At 35.4% G+C, this 23,275-nt stretch overlaps 2 protein-coding genes and 1 non-coding gene across 3 annotated transcripts; 1 reads left to right on the forward strand and 2 right to left on the reverse strand.

Moving 5' to 3' along the window:
* Window positions 1-2,724: 2,724 nt before the first annotated feature.
* LOC121744033 (pentatricopeptide repeat-containing protein At4g37170-like) lies at window positions 2,725-5,066 on the reverse strand. Its single transcript, XM_042137474.1, has one exon. The coding sequence runs from the start codon at window positions 5,015-5,017 to the stop codon at window positions 2,957-2,959; it is 2,061 nt and encodes a 686-aa protein (XP_041993408.1). The 5' UTR covers window positions 5,018-5,066; the 3' UTR covers window positions 2,725-2,956.
* A 352-nt stretch (window positions 5,067-5,418) lies between these two features.
* TRNAW-CCA lies at window positions 5,419-5,490 on the forward strand. The gene has a single exon. It is a non-coding gene; the product is annotated as a tRNA-Trp (tRNA).
* A 616-nt stretch (window positions 5,491-6,106) lies between these two features.
* Window positions 6,107-12,235, reverse strand: LOC121744034 (serine/threonine-protein kinase SRK2I-like). The gene is made up of 8 exons (XM_042137476.1): window positions 11,889-12,235; window positions 8,949-9,023; window positions 8,770-8,871; window positions 8,625-8,678; window positions 8,440-8,532; window positions 7,687-7,779; window positions 7,048-7,251; window positions 6,107-6,694 (listed from the first exon to the last, which is right to left on the reverse strand). Exons 1-8 carry the CDS (start codon window positions 12,063-12,065, stop codon window positions 6,425-6,427), a joined length of 1,068 nt encoding a protein of 355 aa, XP_041993410.1. The 5' UTR covers window positions 12,066-12,235; the 3' UTR covers window positions 6,107-6,424.
* Between the last annotated feature and the right edge of the window lie 11,040 nt (window positions 12,236-23,275).

Consider the following 23,275-nt stretch of genomic DNA (forward strand, 5'->3'; position numbering starts at 1 on the left):
GTAAGCGTCTTCACATGAGACTGAACCAGTCCAAAATCCCACCATCAAAATCAATGATACTATTAGTATCATCCTGCTCCTCATATGCCTGAAATCAAGAATTATACGCAAATGGCATATTGGACTTTGAATTTACCGGATTTGAGCGATGATTATTGCTAAAAACAAGCAGAGAATTTAGAGTAAATCTTCCTTCAATTTCTCTATCTGTTTAGGCTTATAGGGATATTCAAATAGATTAGTTTAACAGATATTGGAAACCAAAAAAAAACTAGGACGTTGAGTGCGGATCTCAAATTTTACTATTGTAATGTTAATATTAACGTGTTATACCAATGAACAAGGCATTTTCATATTCGTAGTAAGGGTTCTTGAAATTCGAAATCAGGATAAAGTTTTTTTCATGGAGTCAAACCGTAAAGCAACTAATATTTTCTAGAGAAAATTCAATAATGCTAAGAATATGATTGAAAAAATTCTTTAGTCTTGTAAAAGAAGTCCATTTTTTCTTGTGCAAGTACGAAAAAAACCCTAGAAGATAAATTATACTGTAAATTATTTTTGCTGGGATTGATGGCGTATATTTTACATTTTTATTTATTTATTTTAGTTTATACTCCATCCATCCCACAAAGTGTCACATTTTTCATTTTCATATGTCCCACAAAATTTATCACATTTCACTCTTTATCATTTTTTGTAGTGGATCTCTTATTCCACTTATTAATTCTCACTTACATTTTATTATAAAACTAATATATAAAAGTAGGACTCACGTTCTTTTAACTTTTTCAATATACTTTTTTATTACATTTTTTAAAACTCGTACTCGATAAAAGCGTGTTAAAATTTATGGGACGAGGGATTATATGAAAAAACAGAAACTAAAACATGAGCACTATGTATTGCTTCTTGTGAAGTTGTGAACACCATATATAATGATTATAAAATGGTACTACTAGCTTAGTTGGTAAAACAGTATATTTTGTTTTATGATATTCTTATATAGAGATCCCATTGTCATTCTATTTGACCTGTTTCTCTTGTTATTTTCAATATTACTACCTTTTTATTTATAGTATTTATTTCTTGTTTCCCTTTTCAAATCAATTACCTTATGATATTCTTATATAGAGATCCCATTTTCATTCTATTTTACCTGTTTCTCTTGTTATTTTCAATATTACTACCTTTTTATTTATAGTATTTATTTCTTGTTTCCCTTTTCAAATCAATTACCTCCAACTAATGTTAAAATTGGAATTAAAATAAGTGGATAAAATAAAGAATCCAAATGTTGATCCCATCGTGTGGTTAAACATTACAATTGGTTTTTAATAATATTAATTTAAATATTTTTAGTTTTATATGTATATTTACTCACTTGTGTTACATAAATATACTTGCATTATATATACAAGCATGAAGTATTGCTATACGGTTATACGTACTAACAAATCATATAGCATGTCACTATTCATGTGTGTAAATACTTTATCTTAAATATACAAAATTATGACTTTCTTAAATCCGGAAACGCTTTCTTCTACCGAAGCGACTTTAATTAAAGCAATTAATATGCTTCACTTAGACGTTACTTTATAGACATCTTCATTTGTTTTATGAATGCATTTAGTTTGACTTCTATATTTTTTACACTAGTAGTAGTATTTATGTTTTTGTTCTAGGCCATTTTAATTTTTGTAAAATTTCAATGTTATAGCTACTTGCAGTAGTTATTAGAGTGAGTTCTAAATATCTGGACTATAATATACTCCTAATTAACAGAATTCATGTTTTCAATATTTTAAAGCATTATTATCTCTAGGGTGTAGGGACATGGATCATTAATGCAATAGATCTATAGAAAAGTTTTTCGAGGCTTTCCAATGTAGAAAAGCAACGAACAAAAATTACTAATATTGAAAAAAGCCATAACTTTAGCTATGTGGTAATTAAACGCATGCCGACATTATTTGCATAGAACTAATATGAGTTGCTTCCAATAAAAGTACAAACACTTGAATTTTGGACTTGAATTTTGGTGAAAATATATTAATGAATATTCCTTTCATATAATTAACATTTCAAAGATCATACTCCGTATTGGTTTTATCAGTACTTGTAATTAACCATATGGAATTTATACAAAAAATAAAATATAAGTGAAAGAATTAGAGTTGTATCTTATAGTAATGCATGCCCATATATAATTGATAAGTGATAACGATCATCAGAAAATAGAGAGAGCATTAATGCTAAAACATGATTTATTTGAGGGAAGAGATGACGAGCTGCCATAATACCAAATGGGATTCACAAGAGCTATCATTTACTGACATAAAAAAATTATCCTATCTTGTGTACATATTCTAGTAACTATTTTCATTAACTTTATTTCACACCGAAATAAAAGTAAGATCAACCACACAAGAATAAAGTGACTTTTGGGCGTATTCATTTATAATACCAGAATCAACTGGGAATAAGATGTAGATTTTCCTATTCATTCAAATGACATGGCTAATGTGTGTGTGTGTGTGTGTCCATTTTTTGGTTTTCTAGCCAATCAACTTTTGTTTGTAATAGATGAGTCTTAATTAACCTGCATTAACAATCAAATAACTTTCCTCTTCTCCATAACTTTCAACAACACCCGACATAACAGTCACTTTGACAAGTCAGTGTATGTTTATAGGAAAACAAGAATATCATAGTCATGTATTGTATAAGAAGAGTTCAGTTCCTTCAATCCATGAATACAAATAGTTGATGGTACAATAAGAGAATGACTTATTTTAAAAGTAAAGGCTAGATTTCATCAGCAACAAGTACCAATCAAACTCCAGTAAACTAAGCCACTTTATAAATATGATAAAGAAATAATTAGACTAAAAATACAAACTTCAAACCACAGAAAAATGAAAGCATACCTCCTCCCCCCATATCTGAAGGATCACCAGTAATCTTGGCAAGAACACCTCCCAGACTCGAAACAATGGAACCTACTCGAATCCCGTACAGTTATTTTCCTCTCAGCAATCCTCGACACGAACTTAAGGGCTGTGTGGCAGTCCACGCATGTCCTCAAGTTCTTGAAAACCTTGATCGGTGTTCCCGGAGGAGTGCTGATGATGCCAAATGCCACAGCAAGTTTTTCGCTGTGGTAGGACAGATTATGCTCTTTCTGCTCCTCCTCTACATCATGCAGCACGTAATTCGTGTGGGGAACAAACCCTTCTTCCTTCATCCTCTTTGAGATCTCACCCAAATATTTGAATATATCTTTCGATTTTGGATGGGATTCATCTCCAACCAAGAAGATATGGACCTTCCTGTTGATGTTAACCCAACTCATGCCAGGTTTCTTCACCACTCCTCTCTCATCCATCAGTTGTCTCACCTTCGCCACTTCGTTCCACTTCCCTGCAGTGGCGTAGATATTAGCAAGAGTGACGTAAGTAGCTGCATTCTCCGGCTCAATTTCAAACAAGGCTTCTGCAGCTTGCTCTGCAATTTCATAGTTCCCATGAATCCTGCATCCACCAAGTAAAGAAGCCCACAGAAACTTGTCGGGTTTCATAGGCATTGAACGAATCATATCTTGTGCTTCCTTGAATCTGCCCGAGCGACTCAAGAGATCAACCACACAAGCATAGTGGTCAGCTGTGAGAAGTAGCCCATGTTTCTCCTTTATCAAGTGGAAATATTCGAGACCTTTATCGACTAAACCTGCATGAGTGCACGCAGATAAAACACCTACAAACGTAACATGATCAGGCTGAGTGCCAGACTTAAGCAGCATATCAAACAGCTTAAGTGCTTCATGGGGCTGCCCACTCTGAGCATATCCAGTGATCAACGAGGTCCACGAGACTAAATCAGGCCTAGGAAGCCACTTGAACACTTTACCGGCTCTCTCCACGCTACCACACTTGGCATACATATGCACAAGCGAGCTAGCAGCAAACGAGCACGGATCAAACCCAATCCGCATCATGTGCCCGTGGACCTGCCGGCCTAACTCCTCTGCAGTTTGATGAGCGCAAGCGTTCAAAACCCCTGCAAACGTGTACTCGTTAGGGCTAATCCCACAGCGCAAGAAATCAGAAAACAAAGAAAGGCCATCTTCCCACCTCCCATCTCCAAAATACCGATCAATCATTGATGTCCAAACCACAATGTCTTTCCCTTCTACCCTATCAAAAATGTACCTCGCCTCGTTTAGGCTCCCACACTTTCCATACACATCCATCAGAGCACTCGAAACTACAGCATCAGAATCCAACCCTGTTCTGATTATACGCCCATGAATCTCTTTCCCTAACCGCAACGACTGCATGGCAGCCGAAGCCGTGAGGACACTAGACACGGTGAACTTATTGCACATGGGATGCTCATTTCTCTGCATTAATCTGTACAGCTCCAAGGCATGTCCAGGCTGTTTATGCTTGACGTAGCCCGAAATCATGGCCGTCCACGAAAAGTTGTCTCTTTCAGACATTTCATCGAACAGCTCCCGCGCTTCTAAAACCATGCCTATTCTCGCGTAGCCCGAAATCAAAGTGTTCCAAGAACACAAATCCCTCTCGCCCATTTCATCAAACAGCTTGCGGGAATCCGACATACTCCCGCATTTGCAATACAGCTCAAGAATCTTGTTGGAGATAAACACTCCAGCCAGGAAGCCCGAACGATTGATATAGGCATGGACTCTTTTGCCCTCAATTAGAGCCCTTTTCTCAATGCAGAGCTGCAGGATTTTAGAATAAGCAGCGGGAGGGGGATGAACTTGATTTTCTAGGAATGGAATCACGTCTTTCAATCGTTTCTGGTGGCAGAGATGTTCGATGGTTAGAATGAAATCGACATCTCTGCCCGAGCGATTTGGTGATGGCCCGTGATTCCCAGATGGAGGAAGGAAAGGATTTGGCGAGGATGTTAGTTGACTGGAATAGGGCGTGGAAGAATACGAACACCCGAGTAATTTTCGAAGCTGAAATGGATTTCGCTTCATTGTTTCACTGATAGGATAGGTTTACTTGACGCCTCACTCTCATACTCACTGTCAACCCATGCCGGAAAAGAGCCAATTAAACAAATAATCCATTTAAAGAATTAAAATTAATAATTACATTTAATCCGTTCCAAAAAAAATAACTGTAACAGTGAATGATACTCCACTATACATGTTTTAATATAAAATAAAATAAAAATATTAAAGAAAAAATAATTAAAGTATTACAAATAAAAACATTATGGAGTAGATAACTCAAAATAGAAAAAATATGATTATTTTCCGTATACGAATAAAGAATCAAATGCAAGTAGAGAACTAGTAAGACTTGGCTGATTCAAAAACTGACTTAATAATAACATGCGTATGTATTGGTTTAGTTTAAACTAGTATCACCGCCAGGATCCGTGGCGCAATGGTAGCGCGTCTGACTCCAGATCAGAAGGTTGCGTGTTCGATTCACGTCGGGTTCAATTTCCCGATCCATGCTGAGGCTCCAATTTTTTATGTGCAGTTCTTTTCTCATTAAACTTTTTATGAAATTCTATTTCGCTCTTTTATTATATAATTGAGTCTGATTTGCAATAAATATTACTTCAATTTTGAATACACTAAACGCTTAGGAATTAGAATTTTCTCGCCATCTCGGCGGCTCCTGAAATAATACTATGATCATTCTCCTCAATTGACTCATTTCCCCAATGCTTTGCCAAAATAAACTAATTACAATGCTTTATAATTACATAATAATGAAGTTAAGATACATCATTGATTCAAACACGAATATTTATCACAAAATTCACAATTATCATCAAATGCACTAGATAATATGACTCACAAGTATAACAATTAGAATCTGCAAGTATAAATTTGTAACTTGACATGGCATTTTTCTAGCCTAGTGATTCTTGGTCTAATCACTTGACATATAGAACTAATGAAGGATTGGTGATCTTCCTTCCATGCTAACATTTATACGTTTTTCTACTATATGCCTTTTTTTATTGAAAATCTGAGATTTGATCTTATTCTCTGATCATGTATTATCCAGAACAGACAATGCAATGCAGATTGTTGAGATGACCAATATTAAACGATACACACACCGACTGAAAATTATTACAAGCTCCACAAAGAGTTATACAGCTCAGTGCATAAGAAACACAAGTGCATACGAAATAGAGTGGAATAAAAGATGCCATAAAGTAGTAGACAAGAGAGCGATGCCGTAAGAAAGCAAGGACTTCAGCTCGCTCCGTATATTCTCAACACTATATCGTCCCCTGACCATAAAACAGGAACGCTATACTGACACTATTGCCCCTCAATACTACTTCTGTCTGTGTCGATGCCTTTCCACACAATGTTTTAAGTAGTCACAGGCTCTGTATTCATTCTGACCTACGCTCACATTGCATAAATGACCTCCCCGCTGCTGTCAAGATCAAGATCGGGATCAGAGTCTAGGTCCTCCAAGTCATCGTCCATCATGTCCAGGTTGTACAAACCAGCTGGAGGTATGGTAGCCTCCGAGATTATCTGCATGATGGTTTCAAGGCTCTGCATAGGCTGCTCCGGCTCTTCAAATTGGTCGCCCATTGTCGTTTCGTCCATCAGATCTGCTGGGAGGTTCTTGAGAAACCACACATGGTTCTTGATCTCAGGTATGGTGATGCGCTGACACATCACAATTCACAAACACTCGAATAGTGAGCATATATAAATGACTAAAAATAGAAAGCTACCCACTTTTGTTTGGAAACGAAAAGATGAACCATTGTTCACTTTTTCCATAACTCATTTCATTTTGAAGGCAATGAGAGACGTTAATTCAGTCTCAAGTATTTATTTTTATTGCTAGGGCAAATTCTTTCAAGTTAAAATTATATCAAGTAGTACGTGTTTAGTTATGACCGGATAGATGGAACATATTAGGTAGACATCTTACAGATGCAATCTCGTATATGAAGACAGATTAAAATTCAAACTTTCAAAAAATAGAAATGCAAGTCAAGGATCAAATCACTCACTTGAGCAGGATCACCCACAAAGATCCTCGAAATCAGATGCAGACATTCCGCAGATATATTGACATGCTCTGGAATAGAATACTGAACATTTATGACTCTCTGAATTGTCTTACGGTAGTCCTTAGGGTTTTCAGGATCTTCAAACGGATAGGTACCAACCAGCATAACATACAATGTCACTCCACAGGACCACACATCTGCAATCTGAAATAGAAGTAGCATTAAGATTCAAATATAAACATTATTACACAGTAAAGGAAACACAGGGAAACCAAAGCATAGACAAAAGATTCAAATATAAACATTATCATTGAACAGGTAAACCAATTTATAGACTAAAAGAACTGCCACGTGCCAACATGTTAAAAGGATATGTAAAGAAAAGTGAATTGAGGAATCCTAGGTGAATAGCTTATTTGTTTTGGGAAAAACTTAGGTTGTTACAAAGTTGGACCAGGAGGAAGTATTCACCGATTCAGCATGAGAAAATGAGAACGTTTACAAACTTAGTATATGAGAAAATGGAGAGCATGTAACAATTTGGTACGAGAATTGAATTAGCACCTAAGAAAGACAGAGAAATAATATGCTTACAATATGGTTTTCAAGTATTACTCAGTATGCCAGGAGTTGTTTTACCTTGCCATCATATTCTTTTCTGTGTAGCACCTCAGGAGCAATATATGCAGGAGTACCCACTGTAGATTTTGGTTGTGAATGCAGCAGAGCAGACTGTAAAAGGACATATATAATCAGATAATTAACAGAAAATTTCTGATAACCAGGCGTGAAAAATGACAAAATAATATCTCTGAGAAAAATGTGAAATCCTCGATTTTAAACAGGAAAATATCACTTTTACCCCAAACATTTTTTAAAATGTCAATTAGGTCATTAACCATCAATAGTTAATTTATCATAAATGTCATGAACCATAGAATATATCAGCTCAAGTCATGAATTATTGATACTTTATAAAAATTTCCTGGTGTTCATTTTCCAGCTGCTGAACATTGACGTGGCTTGTCAGATGTCACAGTGGAAATATTAATTAAATTTTATTAAAAACTGGCTTGGCCTGGCCTGGCCTGAATATGTATGTTCAGTGTGGAGACATCCGCGAGCCACGCCAACATTCCTGAGCCAGCAAAGAAATCTCAGGACATTTTTTTATCACTTAGCGATTATTCATGACTTCACTTAATATTTCGATGGTTTCAGACATTTTTTTATAAAATGGTAATAATTTGAGATTGAAAATGATCTTTTTATATTTCAAACATTTTTGATAAAATTTTAATAGTTTTGACATTTTCCCATTTAAAATCCAGGAGAATAGGGAATTATGATACCAACAGATTAGATGGAGTAGAAAACAGATTTGGCGACTACCTTGGAATACCCAAAATCACATATCTTCAGCCTAGGAGCCGGGCTCCCATCCAACAGTGTGTTTTCCAGCTTCAAGTCTCGATGACATATTTGCTTTTATAAGGGAATATGAAAAGATAAATCAAATTAAAGTTGTATCCTAAGAGATTGTGATGGAAAGTATTTCTAACTGAAGAATTTGATACCATTGAATGACAGTAGCTCACTCCAGATATAAGTTGTTGAAAGAAGAAACGAGCCTGCATGAGAAAAGATTGCAAATAAGAACCGAGTGAACTCAAAAGCCACATGTACGCCAGGAAACAAACACATCAGAGTAAGTAAAAGAACCTCATCCTCACTGAATCGTCCTTTATTAGATATGCGCTCAAATAATTCTCCACCAGATGCATACTCCATCACAATAGCAAGATGGATGGGTGTTAGAATCACCTAAAGCAGAGTATTAGAGTACAGTCAGAGTTAATATAATCAAAGTCGCTTAAATGTCAAGAGTATTAGCAACAAACCTCTCGAAATCTGACAATGTTTGGGTGCCTCAAAGATCTGTGATTGATAATTTCTCTCTGAACATTCTCATCTATCTGCAAAAGTTATCCAGATAATTTACATGCTAATCTTTGAAAACCAACTAAAGAACCAGTACAAAAGAAAATCTTGTCAATCTTAGATCATCCTTCGTGAAATCAGACAGACCAGCATCAATAGTAAATGGTAGAACCATGTGGATATTTTTTTTTGAGGGTAATTAAAATTCATTCTATAGCTGATTAGCAGAAGCAAAAACTCTACTACGATAAAAAAACTGACTCATTTACCCATTTTTAACTCAAAACACGTGTACAAATAACTAACGACAAGCACCAGCACATTAGAAGTCGGATAAATATAGGCTTCCATCTGTGTATGACAGTTGCAGTACTTTTCTTATATAATAACAGCATAAACTTTTCTTCATGTCCTTAAGCTCTCCTTTCTGACATGTTCCATTTCAGTTGGTAAGAATGCATCCCACATAATGTTGTCCTAATTTCACTGATTGATTGTGTTATTTTCCAGGGAGTTTTAACTTTAACCTATGACAAACAACACAGAACTTGGGCATGCCAGATAAAAAAATTGCAACTTACTATCAAAAAATGTGGAAGAAATATTTAAAAACTTATCTACTCTAATTTATCCCATGTTTTGTTATTGTTCCATGCAACGGCATACAATAAGAGTTAGGGTTCCACTAGGTACCCACAAACTCCCAAAGTTCTTTAGTCATTTACTGATCAATATGCAATTCATATTGTTCATCTCTTTGCCTTCCTAAATTTCATCCTTCAGAACAAGTCTCCAATTTATAGCTTATACAAGCGAAAACATAGGGACGTCTGTTAGAGGTAAAAGTCAGACTGCTGGAATTAATGGAGCAGAACCGAGAAATTGAATAACAAGACTAAATTGAACTACTTGAATAATGAAACACTCAAACAAAATATAAATACAAACGTAATGCCACCTCCGAAGAGGGCCTTAACAGCTACATGCTGGACTTCACTAATATTCTGGAAACCTCTCTAATCTGGTGAAGGTTTTTATGAAAAGACAAAAGACTCATATTACTACTATAATTATTAAAAGACTCAATACTTTAAATATAAATCTAATCTTAAAGATAAACATGACTCATCAAACAATAAAAGATAAATACTAACCAAATTATCACTAAAGATAAATATATCTTGATATCAAGAAGCAAACATGCCATAACTCCTTCAGACTTGATCGATATCAAAGTCCTTACAAAACTTACTTTCAACCTATCAGTCACTGCTACATGACGGGTAACGGGATATTTAATCTGTCAGAAAACATTTCTCACAATGCCGGCTATTGTTATCATTTTAGTATCATGAAACAAATCTTCAACCAGTACTATTATCGTACATAACATACTTTGGCGAGGATTCATATAATTTATTAAATATTGTCCATTAAAATGCAAAGTCAGTCACCAAATTTATCGGCCATAACCAAGCATTGGAAGCTCCCAAGTTGAGAGATCCAAAGTCAAAGTTTTGAGACCAGTAAAAGACTGGGAAGAACCGAAGAGGAAATGGCAACACACTTCCATTCACACATACATCCTGTTGTAATTTGGGGAGGCGGCAAAGGTGGTGACAAGATCTGATACGAAACCCCCACCCGTTCAACATGAAAGTGAGGAGTGGCATATAAGAGTGATTCAACCATTTACATTTGACCATGGTTTTGGGTTATGTTATGGCTCCCTATCTTATATGCTTATCAAGATCACGCCTGCAGGCCGATATCTTATTCTTTGGAGTAAAATAATTTTAAGTGGACTGAATGAATATTACAAAATATCCAAATGCACATGTGCACTGATGAGATCCTCAAAGCTAACGTCCTAATCAGAACGAAGAATTGGAAGCAAAATATCAAAGTTGTAAGAACCAGTAACAAAAGAAAAAATGCATTCAAGAAATCAGAAGATTTGGTTAAATATTGGTTGAAACCTATTTAAGATAATCTGTGAAGTGACTAGGTTTTTAAATCCGACTTACTACTCCTTAACATCTTCTTAACGGCTCTATGATTTCGGGGTTGCAGCAGAATCTTCAACCTTCCAAATGTAGAGGTTCTCTTCTTGGAACATAATGAGAGAGGGATAACTGAATGAGCTGTGGTTTCTCATTACTTTGTTAAGTTATATTAATTTTACAGAGAACATTTATGTAACTATGGAATCTTTATCTCTACGCATTTAATCTGCGGAATCCAGCTCAATTCTCATATATCATGTTCACCCAAAGTTTATCTGCTAATGTCTTCACAGAATGATGGCAGCTGGTCATATATCAGTTACATGAATCGCAACATGTGCAAGAAATTAATCTGTTGCGTTTTCATAGCAGAGCAGCTGCTTTCCTAAAAATCACATTCCCATAGTAATAGGTATAGTTATTTGCAACATTGTAGACATTTTTGGTAAGTTTTAGATAATCAATAGCTGACATAAGAGCAGATGATACATTCTCAACCTTCCCAATTTGCTGATAGGCAATTAAATTTCTCCCAATTCCCAAGCCAAGTGCATCCAACTCCGCTTTCACTGCTCCAAAGAACCCTGAGCATGCTGGATCCTTACCATAGAGTTTCCGAAATTGGACTAAAAAAATTTGGGGAGAACAAAGTGTCGACTAAAACAAGAAAGTTCTTGATTGTTAAAGTTTAACATATTTTATCTTTATTTCCATTAATAGCTCGCCAATAGGAAATAAAACTGCCACCAAAACATCAACTTTCCAGCTTAAAACGAATAATGAGTAACTGAATCCAACTTAGGGTAATACTATAGTTCCGAGCATAAATACATCCAATATTTGACAGAGAAGTTAAGAATAACAGAAAAAGGAGGAAGTAAAGTTAAAACCGACCTTATCGCCTCGCTCAATATACTTAACCGCAACGAGCTCATTGGTCTGCTTATCCCTCATCAATCGGGCGACGCCGAAGTTACCGGAGCCGATATCTCTGACGAAGTCATAGCGATCACTATCGTGCATGATCGGCATATCCATACCGGGGCCCGGTGGCATTCCTGACCGATCCATTTCAGCAAAACCTGTGACAGAAACTACTCAGCTAGCTGCAGAGGATGATCGGCGATTTGATGAAGTCGGTGAGGTGGCAGATTTGAAGAGAGAGTGAAGCGGTGGGTGTCCAAGGATCGGATAATTATCTCCTTGGTTTCTGCACCTGTAACGGTGTCGTTTGGTGTGAGCTGAGAGGCGTTGAATTCGGCTTACTTGTAATTGGGGGTTTGTTGCAACCACCTATTGACGCTTTTGCCCCTCCTTTGGATAAAATTTGATTACTCCATTCGCCACATCACTAATCTATCTAACCGCTCTGTTTTTACATTTATGATTTTTTTTCTTTTTTTTAAAAAGCAAAAAATTGCAATCATAAGACCATCCACAACGCGTCTCGCGCCGGGCTCGCGTCTCGTCTCGGAGAGACGAGACCCCCGCGAGACGCATTGCAGCGCCCATCTCGTCTCCAGCTCGCGACCGTCTCGTCGCGTAGCTCGTCTCGGAGAGACACGAGACGAGCTGTCTCGCCACGCGCCAGGGACACGTGGCACGTCCCCATGCGTGTGTGACGCCCACTCGCTGGCCCGCGAGTGGGCGTCGTCACTGATGACGCAATAATTCATTTTTTTTAAAAAAAAATCGATTTTTAATAAAAAATTTTTTTTTTCAAACGGTAATATTACCGTTAAATATTTATTTTCATTTTTTAAATTTTTAATTTTTTTACTCTATAAATAATTCTATTCCATACTCATTTCAAACACAAACACACATCTATTCCTCTCAAATCCTCTCTATCACTCCAATTTCCATCTTCAATCAACTCAAACAAATGGATCCTTTTGAGCAAATGCGCCAATTAATGGAACAATCACTCGAAGAAGATCGACGACGAGAGGCGGAGGAAGCCGCACCACCCCCACGACGCTCCCGGAAGTACATCAATCGGAACCGGGAGGAAGCCGCCGCACGGTTAGTACGCGACTACTTCTGCGATAACCCGATTTGGGGAGATACCTATTTCCGTCGCTGTTTCCGCATGCGGAAACCGCTATGTCTTCGTTTTTTTTAATGTTAAGTTGTGATATTGTTTTAATTTTAATAAAGTGTGTTTGTTTAAATTGAATTGGGTTTTAAAAAAAATTATAAATTAAATTGAATGAATAGTAATTAAGAGACGGTATAGAGACGGTTAAGAGACGGAGCGTTGCAGGTTCCGTCTCTTAGTTAAGAGATGGAGGCAAAAAGGACAGTGGGGCCCTCAAATAGTGCTCAAATAGTAGTTAAGAGACGGTTTAAGAGACGGTATAGAGACAGCGTTGTGGATGGCCTAACCTTCAAAATTTGAGAGAAAGTGTTTGCAATAGAAGTAGTAGTAGCTTGTTTCTTTTTTTTCCCTGTTGTGTTCCCTTTTTTGAAAGCATTAATTATTGTCCCTTAAGGCTCAAGGTCAATAAATAAACATTTTATATTTTCGATATTGATAATGATTTTTTTGGCATAGGGAGGATTATGGACACTAGACTATGAGGAAACTAGGTCTGTAAAAAAAATTAATTAGGTTACCGGTGAATGTTTCAACTACCTTACATATGATTTAAAGTCTAGTCTTATTGGAATGCTAGTATTTTGTTTAGATTTGTTTATGTTTTTGGTCTTTCTTTTGTGCGTGTGGGAAAATGGTTTATTTATAGTAGTATAAGTTCATCTTTATGAACGATTTATTTTTCAAAACTGTAAAGTCAAAGTAAGGTGCCTCCTAAAGACAAACACTGCAATTTAGCCCATGTCTTGAATTGTTATATGTCCCTAATTTCTGAATCTTGTTACCAAATAATTTAAAAACTATCTAAAATATGACTAAGAATGTATACTATACTCTATTAATTAGAGTTAGGTATCCTGGAATATATATATATAGGTTCTGTTAGGTTGAGATTTTTTAGCTTAATTGAGAATTGAGATGCATTTTCAGCCACTCATTCACAACATTTTCGAAATGTCAACTGCAAGTAGATTATGTCAACTCGAGGGTATTATCGTCAATAGCTTGCACATCAAATGTCAACAACTTATAATTGACATTATATGTGTATAGTTGACATTAATTGTATATGTAGTTGATATTATATGTGTGTAGTTGACATGAATTGTATATGTAGATGAAAAAAAAATTTAAAAAATTTTTTAAAAAAAAATTAAAAAAAAGTATTTATTGAATAAAATGTACCATGAAATTACCATTCTGCCCTTTTATAATTAATTAATCTAAAAATATTTTCCATGTGACAATTTCTAGACCACTCATTTAATAAAAATGAATGGCTGATAATGCATCTCAATTCTTAATTAGGCTAAAAATTCTCAAGTGTATCATGAATTATTCTCAAAACAAATGTGAAAGAAAACAATAGAAAATTCAAGACATCATTATTATGTTGATCCACATTCAACATTATTATCAGGAAGCAATACTAGTGGAATCAGTAGCCCAAAAAATTCGATTAACTAACATCATATAACCATCAATAATAAAGTGCACAAATTCACAAATCTAATAACAAAGGCATATAAACTACTAGTAGCTAAGAGCATCAGCAACGGTGGCGCCGTAACCCGCGTCCGTCCGCGCCGCTGGCACGGACGGTTCTCGCCGCAGCTGAGCTCGCGCCGTGCCAGCGAGCAGGTGACGTGGCGGCACGCGATTGGGCAACGGCATAGCCGTTGCCTTTGAATATTTTTTTATTATTTAAAATTCGTTATTTAATTATAAATAATGATAAAAAAAATTAAAAAAAATTATTTTCCAAATCCCAAAAATATTGCCGTTTTTTGCCCATTTTTCTGAATTTTTTGGATTTTTTTTATATTTTTCCCCCCAAAATCATCTATAAATACACACATTCAACATCCATTTATCATCTCTCATTCATAATTCTCATACAAACTATCAACACATAATTTTTTGGATTTTAATTATGTCGTTTTTATTTTATTTGTCATTTGTAATATTATTTAGGTTTTTTTAATGAATTTTAGTATTATGGAAATGTTTTTGTTTAATTGAATTTTAAATTAATTGTGCTCGTCCTTGCGGAAGAGCACAGCTGTGGGTGTTGTGCTCTTGCCAGAGAGCAAGCAGAAAAAGTGGGGCCTGGCCCACAACCGTGCCGCTGGCAAGAACACGGTTGTGGATGCTCTAATGGTGAAGTTGGCTGATAGACATAACAACGAAGAACGGAAACAGCTAGGGAAATCCAACACCAGAATACCCAAATCGCAAAATTGATTTTACACGGGGCTGAGGAGCTGAGAGAGGGATGGTTTGGGGTCCGAATCCATGCCGATGATGATGACCAACGGGATGAAGCCGTAGTGAGTGACGACTTTGGCCTTCTCATGGCCCAGGTGCTCCACTCCTTGACGAACTTCCAGGTCGCCGCCATGGACCCCTCCTCCTCGTCCGCTGCCGGCTGCCGCAGATTTCCTAACGACCTTTCCCTTCCCGGCCTTCAGAGACACCCTTGAAGCCATCAGCGATCGGTGAGATTTAGGGCTCCGGTTTTGACCGACCACGTCGGCGTGGGTTTCACGGGATTGAAAACGTTCTGAATTGATAATAACAGCAGATATTTAGGGAGAGGAAATCATGGGAGTTTCCATAACAACCACATTTGCATGTACCTAAAATAGCCTTTTCAATTTTTTTAATTGATTTAATTTAAAATATGATGGCATTATTTGGGGCCGTTAGATCTTCAGATTGAATGGCCGAGATTAAAAAGAACAATAGAACAAAAGATGGAAAAAGGAAATGAATACATCCATAGGGTAGTGATCTATGGCAAACACCTCTTAACCAAATAACTAGAGAACAAATAATAGCCACAAGATCAAAAAAATCAAGGGCTGGTATTAATTTTTGAATTTAAGGAGAAATTAGTTCCCTCAATCACAAATTTAGTCCATAATAACAAGGCGGGGGTATTATGGTCATTGCATAGAAAAAAATAGGTTCCCTAAATTCTTATCTCTCGATCTCTTCTGCAAATTCAGCGGCCTAGAGCAATCCGAAAACAACGTAGACGCATTGGGCGGCGGAATCCGGGAGGATAACCGACAACAGAGCCGCGACCGCAGCGTAGCCGGAGGAGACGATCAGATGGTGCGCGAGGCGGTGGAGAGGGGGGAAACTGAGCGCAGCGGCGCATCCGAGGTAGTGCAGGGCGGAGGTGGCGACGGCAACGCGATTGGATGCGTGGCGAATGGAGACTGGCTGGGATCGTGAATCCACTGGTATTTGAGCTGGAGGAAGGCTTGGAGCTGTTGGGCTGGGGTGATCGGAGATGTAGCATTGTGCGGCGAGAAATGCGGCGGCGAATTTGCCGGAGATGGAGACGTAGAAGGCTTGGAGCTATTGGAATAATCTAAATAGCGTCGCTGAATTTGTTATTAACAAAAAATGGCGATGGTGAATTAATATGGAGTAGTTAGTGAGTAATTATAAATATAAAACAATTCTTAAAGTGTAATTTTTATTAGGAGTGATGTGTTTTGTAAACAAGAGTGAAGTAAAATCGTAATGAAAGTGATGTATTTTGTAAACAAGAGTGAAGTAAAATCATGCTAAGAGTGATGTATTTTGTAAACAAGAGTGAAGTAAAATCGTAATAAGAGTGATGTGTTTTGTAAACAAGAGGGAAGTAAAATCGTAATAAGAGTGATGTGTTTTGTAAACAAGAGTGAAGTAAATTCATAATAAGAGTGATGTGTTTTGTAAACAAGAGTGAAAGTAAAATCATAATAAGAGTGATGTGTTTTGTAAACAAGAGTGAAGTAAAATCATAATAAGAGTGATGTGTTTTGCAAACAAGAGTGAAGTAAAATCGTAATAAGAGTGATGTGTTTTGCAAACAAGAGTGAAGTAAAATCTTAATAAGAGTGATGTGTTTTGTAAACAAGAGTGAAGTAAAATCGTAATAAGAGTGATGTGTTTTGTAAACAAGAGTGAAGTAAAATCGTAATAAGAGTGATGTGTTTTGTAAACAAGAGTGAAGTAAAATCATAATAAGAGTGATGTGTTTTGTAAACAAGAGTGAAGTAAAATCATAATAAGAGTGATGTGTTTTGCAAATAACAGTGAAGTAAAATCATAATAAGAGTGATGCGTTTTGTAAACAAGAGTGAAGTAAAATCTTAATAAGAGTGATGTGTTTTGTAAACAAGAATGAAGTAAAATCACGCTAAGAGTGATATGTTTTGTAAACACATCACTATAAGCATATACCCCCTACATTTCTCTCTTCTATTGTTAATTCCACATCCATTTCAGCTACCTTTTTCATTGACTCCCCCATCTTTGCAAAATCACCCCAAATTTTTTAATCACCGCACAAACTACTATGTTTCTTTCTGTTTAATTCAAACAGTAATGCAAAACAAAAACTCACTAGATCAGGATTACCAAAAGCACACATAATACCGTAAAACCCCCAATTATCAAAACACACATAAATAAAACTAAGAAAGATGAGTTAATCTCCTGAAAGCATTTAAACAGAAGCTTCAATTTCTAAATTTTTAACAGAGCTGCAGCAACATCAAGTAATTCAATTAAACGAGCAGAATCAAGTGTTTTCTAAGCTGAGCGGCGCGGCGGCGAAGGCGGTTTCGGAGACTACGGTGGCGGAGGTGGCGGTGGCGCAGGTGGCGGTGGAAGAAGATCCGGTGAAATTGGAGGAATTTCTCAAAAAATCGGAGCTCGGAATGAAATTGGAATTGATATCCAGATACGTCAATTCCAGTTTATGAATTTCAAAGTAATTTCCTAAAATACCCTCAGCATATTTTCTATAATTAAAATAAATAATATTTATTCCATTAAGATGTGTGGCTGAGATTTGTTCTCTAGTTATACACTTGATTAGTTATATCTTGATCACTACCCTACATCCATATATATATATATATATATATATATATATATATATATATATATATATATATATAGGGTCATGATCTATGGCAAACACCTCTTAACCATATAACTAGAGAACAAATTATAGCCACAAGATCAAAAAAATCAAGGGTTAGTATTAATTTTCGAATTTAAGGAGAAATTAGTTCTCTCAATCACAAATTTACTCCACAATAACAAGACGGGGGTATAATGGTCATTGCATAGCCAAAATTAGGTTACGTCAGCTTGTGAGAGTCAAGGTCGCCGACTGTTTCAACCATAAAAAAAATGGGGTATGACTATGAAAACGTGGACATTCCATGAGTGAGGTCGAAGCCGCCGCAGAGGGCGGCGGCGGTGAACATCCAGGATCTGTTCCCGCTCAAGCTGAGGAAGACGACTAGGGTTTTGGTGGTGAAACCGACAGTGGGGAAAGCTGATGAGGTGCCGGTGCTGGAGAATATAGTGACGGATAATCGGAAGCTAATTAAGCTCGACGTGTTTGTGAACGATGAAGATGATAAGCAGGAGGAGGTGGATAGGGCGGAGTATGCTGGGGGTTTCATGCAGGATACAAACGGCGGATACAAGCTCTAGGAGGTAGTTTATACTTGTGATTGTGTGAGGGATTGGGTTTCGTGGAGGTTATAGAAAAATAACAATCAAATTGTAAACGCAGAGAATCAATTTTGCATTTACGCATTACTATTTCATAATTCATTCGATTACAACCATATTGGTATTCATTATTCGGTATACATAAATGCTAAATCCCCAATTAAATTTGTTGATTGCCAGGTTTCTGTTAAATCATTTATTACTACGCCACTAGTTTGATTCCTAACCTTCTCCGCTCGCAATTCTCTCGTCAGATCCGCCCAGATTTATAAACGAGATCAATCCAACCCCACACATACACTAAATTCATTTAAAATCATGCTAATAGTGATTTGTTTTGTTAACAAGAGTGAAGTAAAATCATGCTAATAGTGATGTGTTTTGTAAACAAGAGTGAAGTAAAATCATGCTAAGAGTGATGTGTTTTGTTAACAAGAGTGAAGTAAAATCAGAATAAGAGTGATGTGTTTTGTTAACAAGAGTGAAGTAAAATCAGAATAAGAGTGATGTGTTTTGTAAACAAGAGTGTAGTAAAATCTGAATAAGAGTGATGTGTTTTGTTAACAAGAGTGAAGTAAAATCAGAATAAGAGTGATGTGTTTTGTTAACAAGAGTGAAGTAAAATCAGAATAAGAGTGATGTGTTTTGTTAACAAGAGTGAAGTAAAATCAGAATAAGAGTGATGTGTTTTGTAAACAAGAGTGAAGTAAAATCAGAATAAGAGTGATGTGTTTTGTAAACAAGAGTGAAGTAAAATCGGAGTAAGAGTGATGTGTTTTGTAAACAAGAGTGAAGTAAAATCTGAATAAGAGTGATGTGTTTTGTAAACAAGAGTGAAGTAAAATCGGAGTAAGAGTGATGTGTTTTGTAAACAACAGTGAAGTAAAATCATGCTAAGAGTGATGTGTTTTGTAAACAACAGTGAAATAAGATCATGCTAAGAGTGATGTGTTTTGTAAACAAGAGTGAAGTAAAATCAGAATAAGAGTGATGTGTTTTGTAAACAAGAGTGAAGTAAAATTAGAATAAAAGTGATGTGCTTTGTAAACAAGAGTGAAGTAAAATCACAATAAGAGTGATGTGTTTTATAAACAAGAGTGAAGTAAAATCACAATAAGAGTGATGTGTTTTGTAAACAAGAGTGAAGTAAAATCAGAATAAGAGTGATGTGTTTTGTAAACAAGAGTGAAGTAGTTATCAGTGTATCTTTTTTAGTCTTGCTACTGCAAGTAGTTACATTACATATATGCATGAGATTGTGTATATGTTGCAGCTCCTTTGCTGCTGTAATATTAATTGATTTTTCATTCTGAATTCTCTGATGAGTTATGAATAGTTTTATTAGGTGAATACTAACTAGCTACTATACCACAACAGTTGGAATTTGATTGAGCAAATAATTCTTCAATCACTCCTAATACTGTACTCCATAATGTACTAGCTACAGTAGCAGACACAATTAACCGAAATAGTAATAATTACTTAACACTAATTGTGGGTATTATACGATTACTAAACTACTGTTATACACCATCACAAAAGCAACCTATTGTGACCGCACTAAATTGGCGTTTGATAGGAATTAAATGCGCAAATAATCCATTGTTGTATTATAATCTCTCTATCATAATGTCGACAGTCCACAACTCCACCTTTCTTTTACAATCTTCCAACAAACACTTGAACAACTCTCATCTCTCATTCAATATCAATGAATGAGTGCGGCGTTGATATGGTGGAGGCGGATGATGAGCTCGGCGGCGGAGCCTACATCGTCGCCACCTTCATCGGTGAAGAACAGCGAGTCGCCGGAGGAGAAGGCCGAGAAAGGTGGCGCTGTGGTTTCGAGCTATTGGGGAATTTCGAGACCTAAGATTACGAGGGAGATTTGGAAGGAGATTTGAAAATCTGGAAGGAAATCTGGAAGGAAATGAAACCTGATTTTGAATTTCATAATGTATTTTCCAAAAATACCCTTGGCCTATTTTAGATTATTAAAATAAATAATATTTGTTCCATTAAGATGTGTGGCTGAGATTTGTTCTCTAGTTATACACTTAAGATTAGTTATATCTTGATCACTCCCCTATATATATATATATATAATTAGATGAAATATATACATGTATACTAGATGGGGTGATTTGTAAAACATGATTACATGAGTATGATAATGCGGTCAACTCTAAATTAAGTTCAATAAAAAAAATCAAATTAATCTGTAACTAAAAATGCTACTTGTAGTTTGGCGATACCCCACATCTTGATTTGGGTTGAGATACAACTAACTCTGTTGAGTTAGCTAAGGCGTGAGAATTAACTTACTAAGATCGAAAGAACAAAATGAAAACCAATTAGTAAACTGAACTAGGCTTGACATACATGATATAGTAAATGACATTCTCTCTAGGCTACGACTTTACTTCTCCTTATTAACTAAGACTTAAAAGTACTCCGCTATATAACCTTTAATAATCTCTCATTAATTGTGACTGGTTGAAGTTACAAATCTAATCTGAATTTGAAAATCTTTGTAGGCGTAATTTCATTTCATTTCAAGTTGAATCCAAAATCTGGCCCTCTCTAATAAAGGTAAGTCCAAGTATTTGGAATCTGATTAGCGGTTATTAAACAATAGATTTAGTGGGAAACACGTAGTTTTTCCCTAAAATGAGCAGACATGGAAGCAAAGGTCCTCGTTTTTTTATATCATAGGCCCCTGCTTTAGTTTAGAATGTCCATAATTTTAAACCAAATATTTATGGAATCTGCCTTTTAAGACTATCTCCTTGTCTGTTTTGTGGAATCACAATATAGATGGGATTTTTAAGCAAGGGAATTTGTTGAAATCATCTCCATGCCATTGTTGGTGCTGCTCTGAAATTATTCCTTTTTGGACGTTTGTATTAATTATTTAATTGCACGTGATAATATTCAACAATTTTCAGGTTTGTTGCTACTTCCGTGTCACATGTGTCACTTTTTAATACTAGAACACTATTATTTCGAGATGAGAAAATAGAACATCTCTGGAATAAAGGATACTTGTTGATTATTTGGCTTCGAATTGCTCTTTCGGAATTCTAGTATTTATACGTGTTCTAGTGATTATCTTTGATAAGATTATTAGAATATAGAGGAGAATTTATGCTGTTGCTTTTGCAGCATGAATGTATGGTGAGAAATAATAATATGGAGTTATTAATCAGGATCGGGAATAAAAGTATGTGGTACAGAAATTTTAATTGATTAACTTGGTGATTCTTGTATTTTTTAAATTTATTTGAGACTTTTGCCCCTTTGCAATCAACATGTATAGTAATTGAGATGGAGTATTAATTTGAGTATGAACCTCCTGTCCTTTCTAGTATAAATGATTAAGTAAAATATTCAAAAATTGAATATATGAATCGAATCAAATTGAAATTTTAAATTCATTTAGCTCTTTGAATTATCTGGTTCAATTTATATTTTTAGAAACTTTTGGTTTTTTATTTAGTTAGAGATCTACGTAAAATAAAAAAAAATGAAAAACTGAATTTAATTACAATATTATATATAATATATTTATTAAAATACCCTAGTTATGTTGGTTTATTGGATATGCTTATTGGTTGATATGATATTTTTATATAAATATTGGAAAAATAATTTCTGGGATTTTTTATTTTTCTCAAAATTTTGTACGATTTTCATTTTTTTTATTCAACTAGTTTTTGTAGTTCAAAATTCGGATTTTAAGGTTTGATGTTTCGTATGATTCAATTAGACTTGATATTAATTTTCACAAAATTTTGATTTTCCGTTCAATTCAGTTTTTAAAAAAATGAATGGAAAATCAAATGATCACCCCTATATAATTCATGGCTAAAAAGTCGATTTTGGATATGCAATTACACATGTGGTAGTATGTATTTTTCATATAAATGTGATTTTTAGGAAAATTTGTAACCATATGATTGATAGTAGTATAAAATTGTGTTTAATGAGTAATCTAGAAAGTCAGAGGAAGTACCATGACCAAGAGATTTTAGATCATAGGGAAACTCTCTTGGGAAAATGGTGATCCGGTATAAAAGAATAATTAAAAGCTCTAACTTATAAATCTAACAAAAAGTGAATTTTCAGCAGAACATATTCATATTAAGACTAATTTTTTAATAAATATGGACGTCTAATTTCATAGTTATACAAAATGCACGTTTTATAAATTGTCAATTATGGATTAAACATATAATATAGGTAAATATATTTGTTATTTATGATATATACCGTTTTTACTGTATATATTCGGTACGTACCCTAGTTTCCAGTTTATACCAAAATTTCGGTACGTATGGCACGTTATACCGTATTACATGAAATTTCATATAATTGCATTACTAAAATATTTCGGTGTATCAAAATTGCAATATATTTTATATTTTTTCGCTATGATAAATCTGGTATTTTAGTACTCCCTCCGTCCCGTAGAAATAGACCATTTGAAATCGGCACAGTTTAATACATAATTGGTAAAGTAAAAGAGAAGGGAGAAATGTAGTTGAAATTGTGTAGTGGATATTGGGACCCATAAATGATAAAGTAAAAAAGTAGGAGAAAAAAGTTGTCATAAATGGATATAGACTATTTATATGGGACGGACGAAAAA

This window comes from Salvia splendens, chromosome 8 (genome assembly GCF_004379255.2).
Source record: "Salvia splendens isolate huo1 chromosome 8, SspV2, whole genome shotgun sequence".
Lineage (NCBI taxonomy): Eukaryota > Viridiplantae > Streptophyta > Magnoliopsida > Lamiales > Lamiaceae > Salvia > Salvia splendens.

What these genes read in the sequence shown, in the direction of transcription:
- LOC121744033 (XM_042137474.1), bottom strand. Translation starts at nt 5,017, where the DNA reads ATGAAGCGAAATCCATTTCAGCTTCGAAAATTACTCGGGTGTTCGTAT.
- LOC121744034 (XM_042137476.1), bottom strand. Translation starts at nt 12,065, where the DNA reads ATGGATCGGTCAGGAATGCCACCGGGCCCCGGTATGGATATGCCGATC. An exon ending in ACATTGTCAGATTTCGAGAG is followed by an intron (nt 8,872 to 8,948) that starts GTTTGTTGCTAA and finishes ACTCTGCTTTAG; the next exon opens with GTGATTCTAACACCCATCCA. An exon ending in TGAGCTACTGTCATTCAATG is followed by an intron (nt 8,533 to 8,624) that starts GTATCAAATTCT and finishes CCCTTATAAAAG; the next exon opens with CAAATATGTCATCGAGACTT.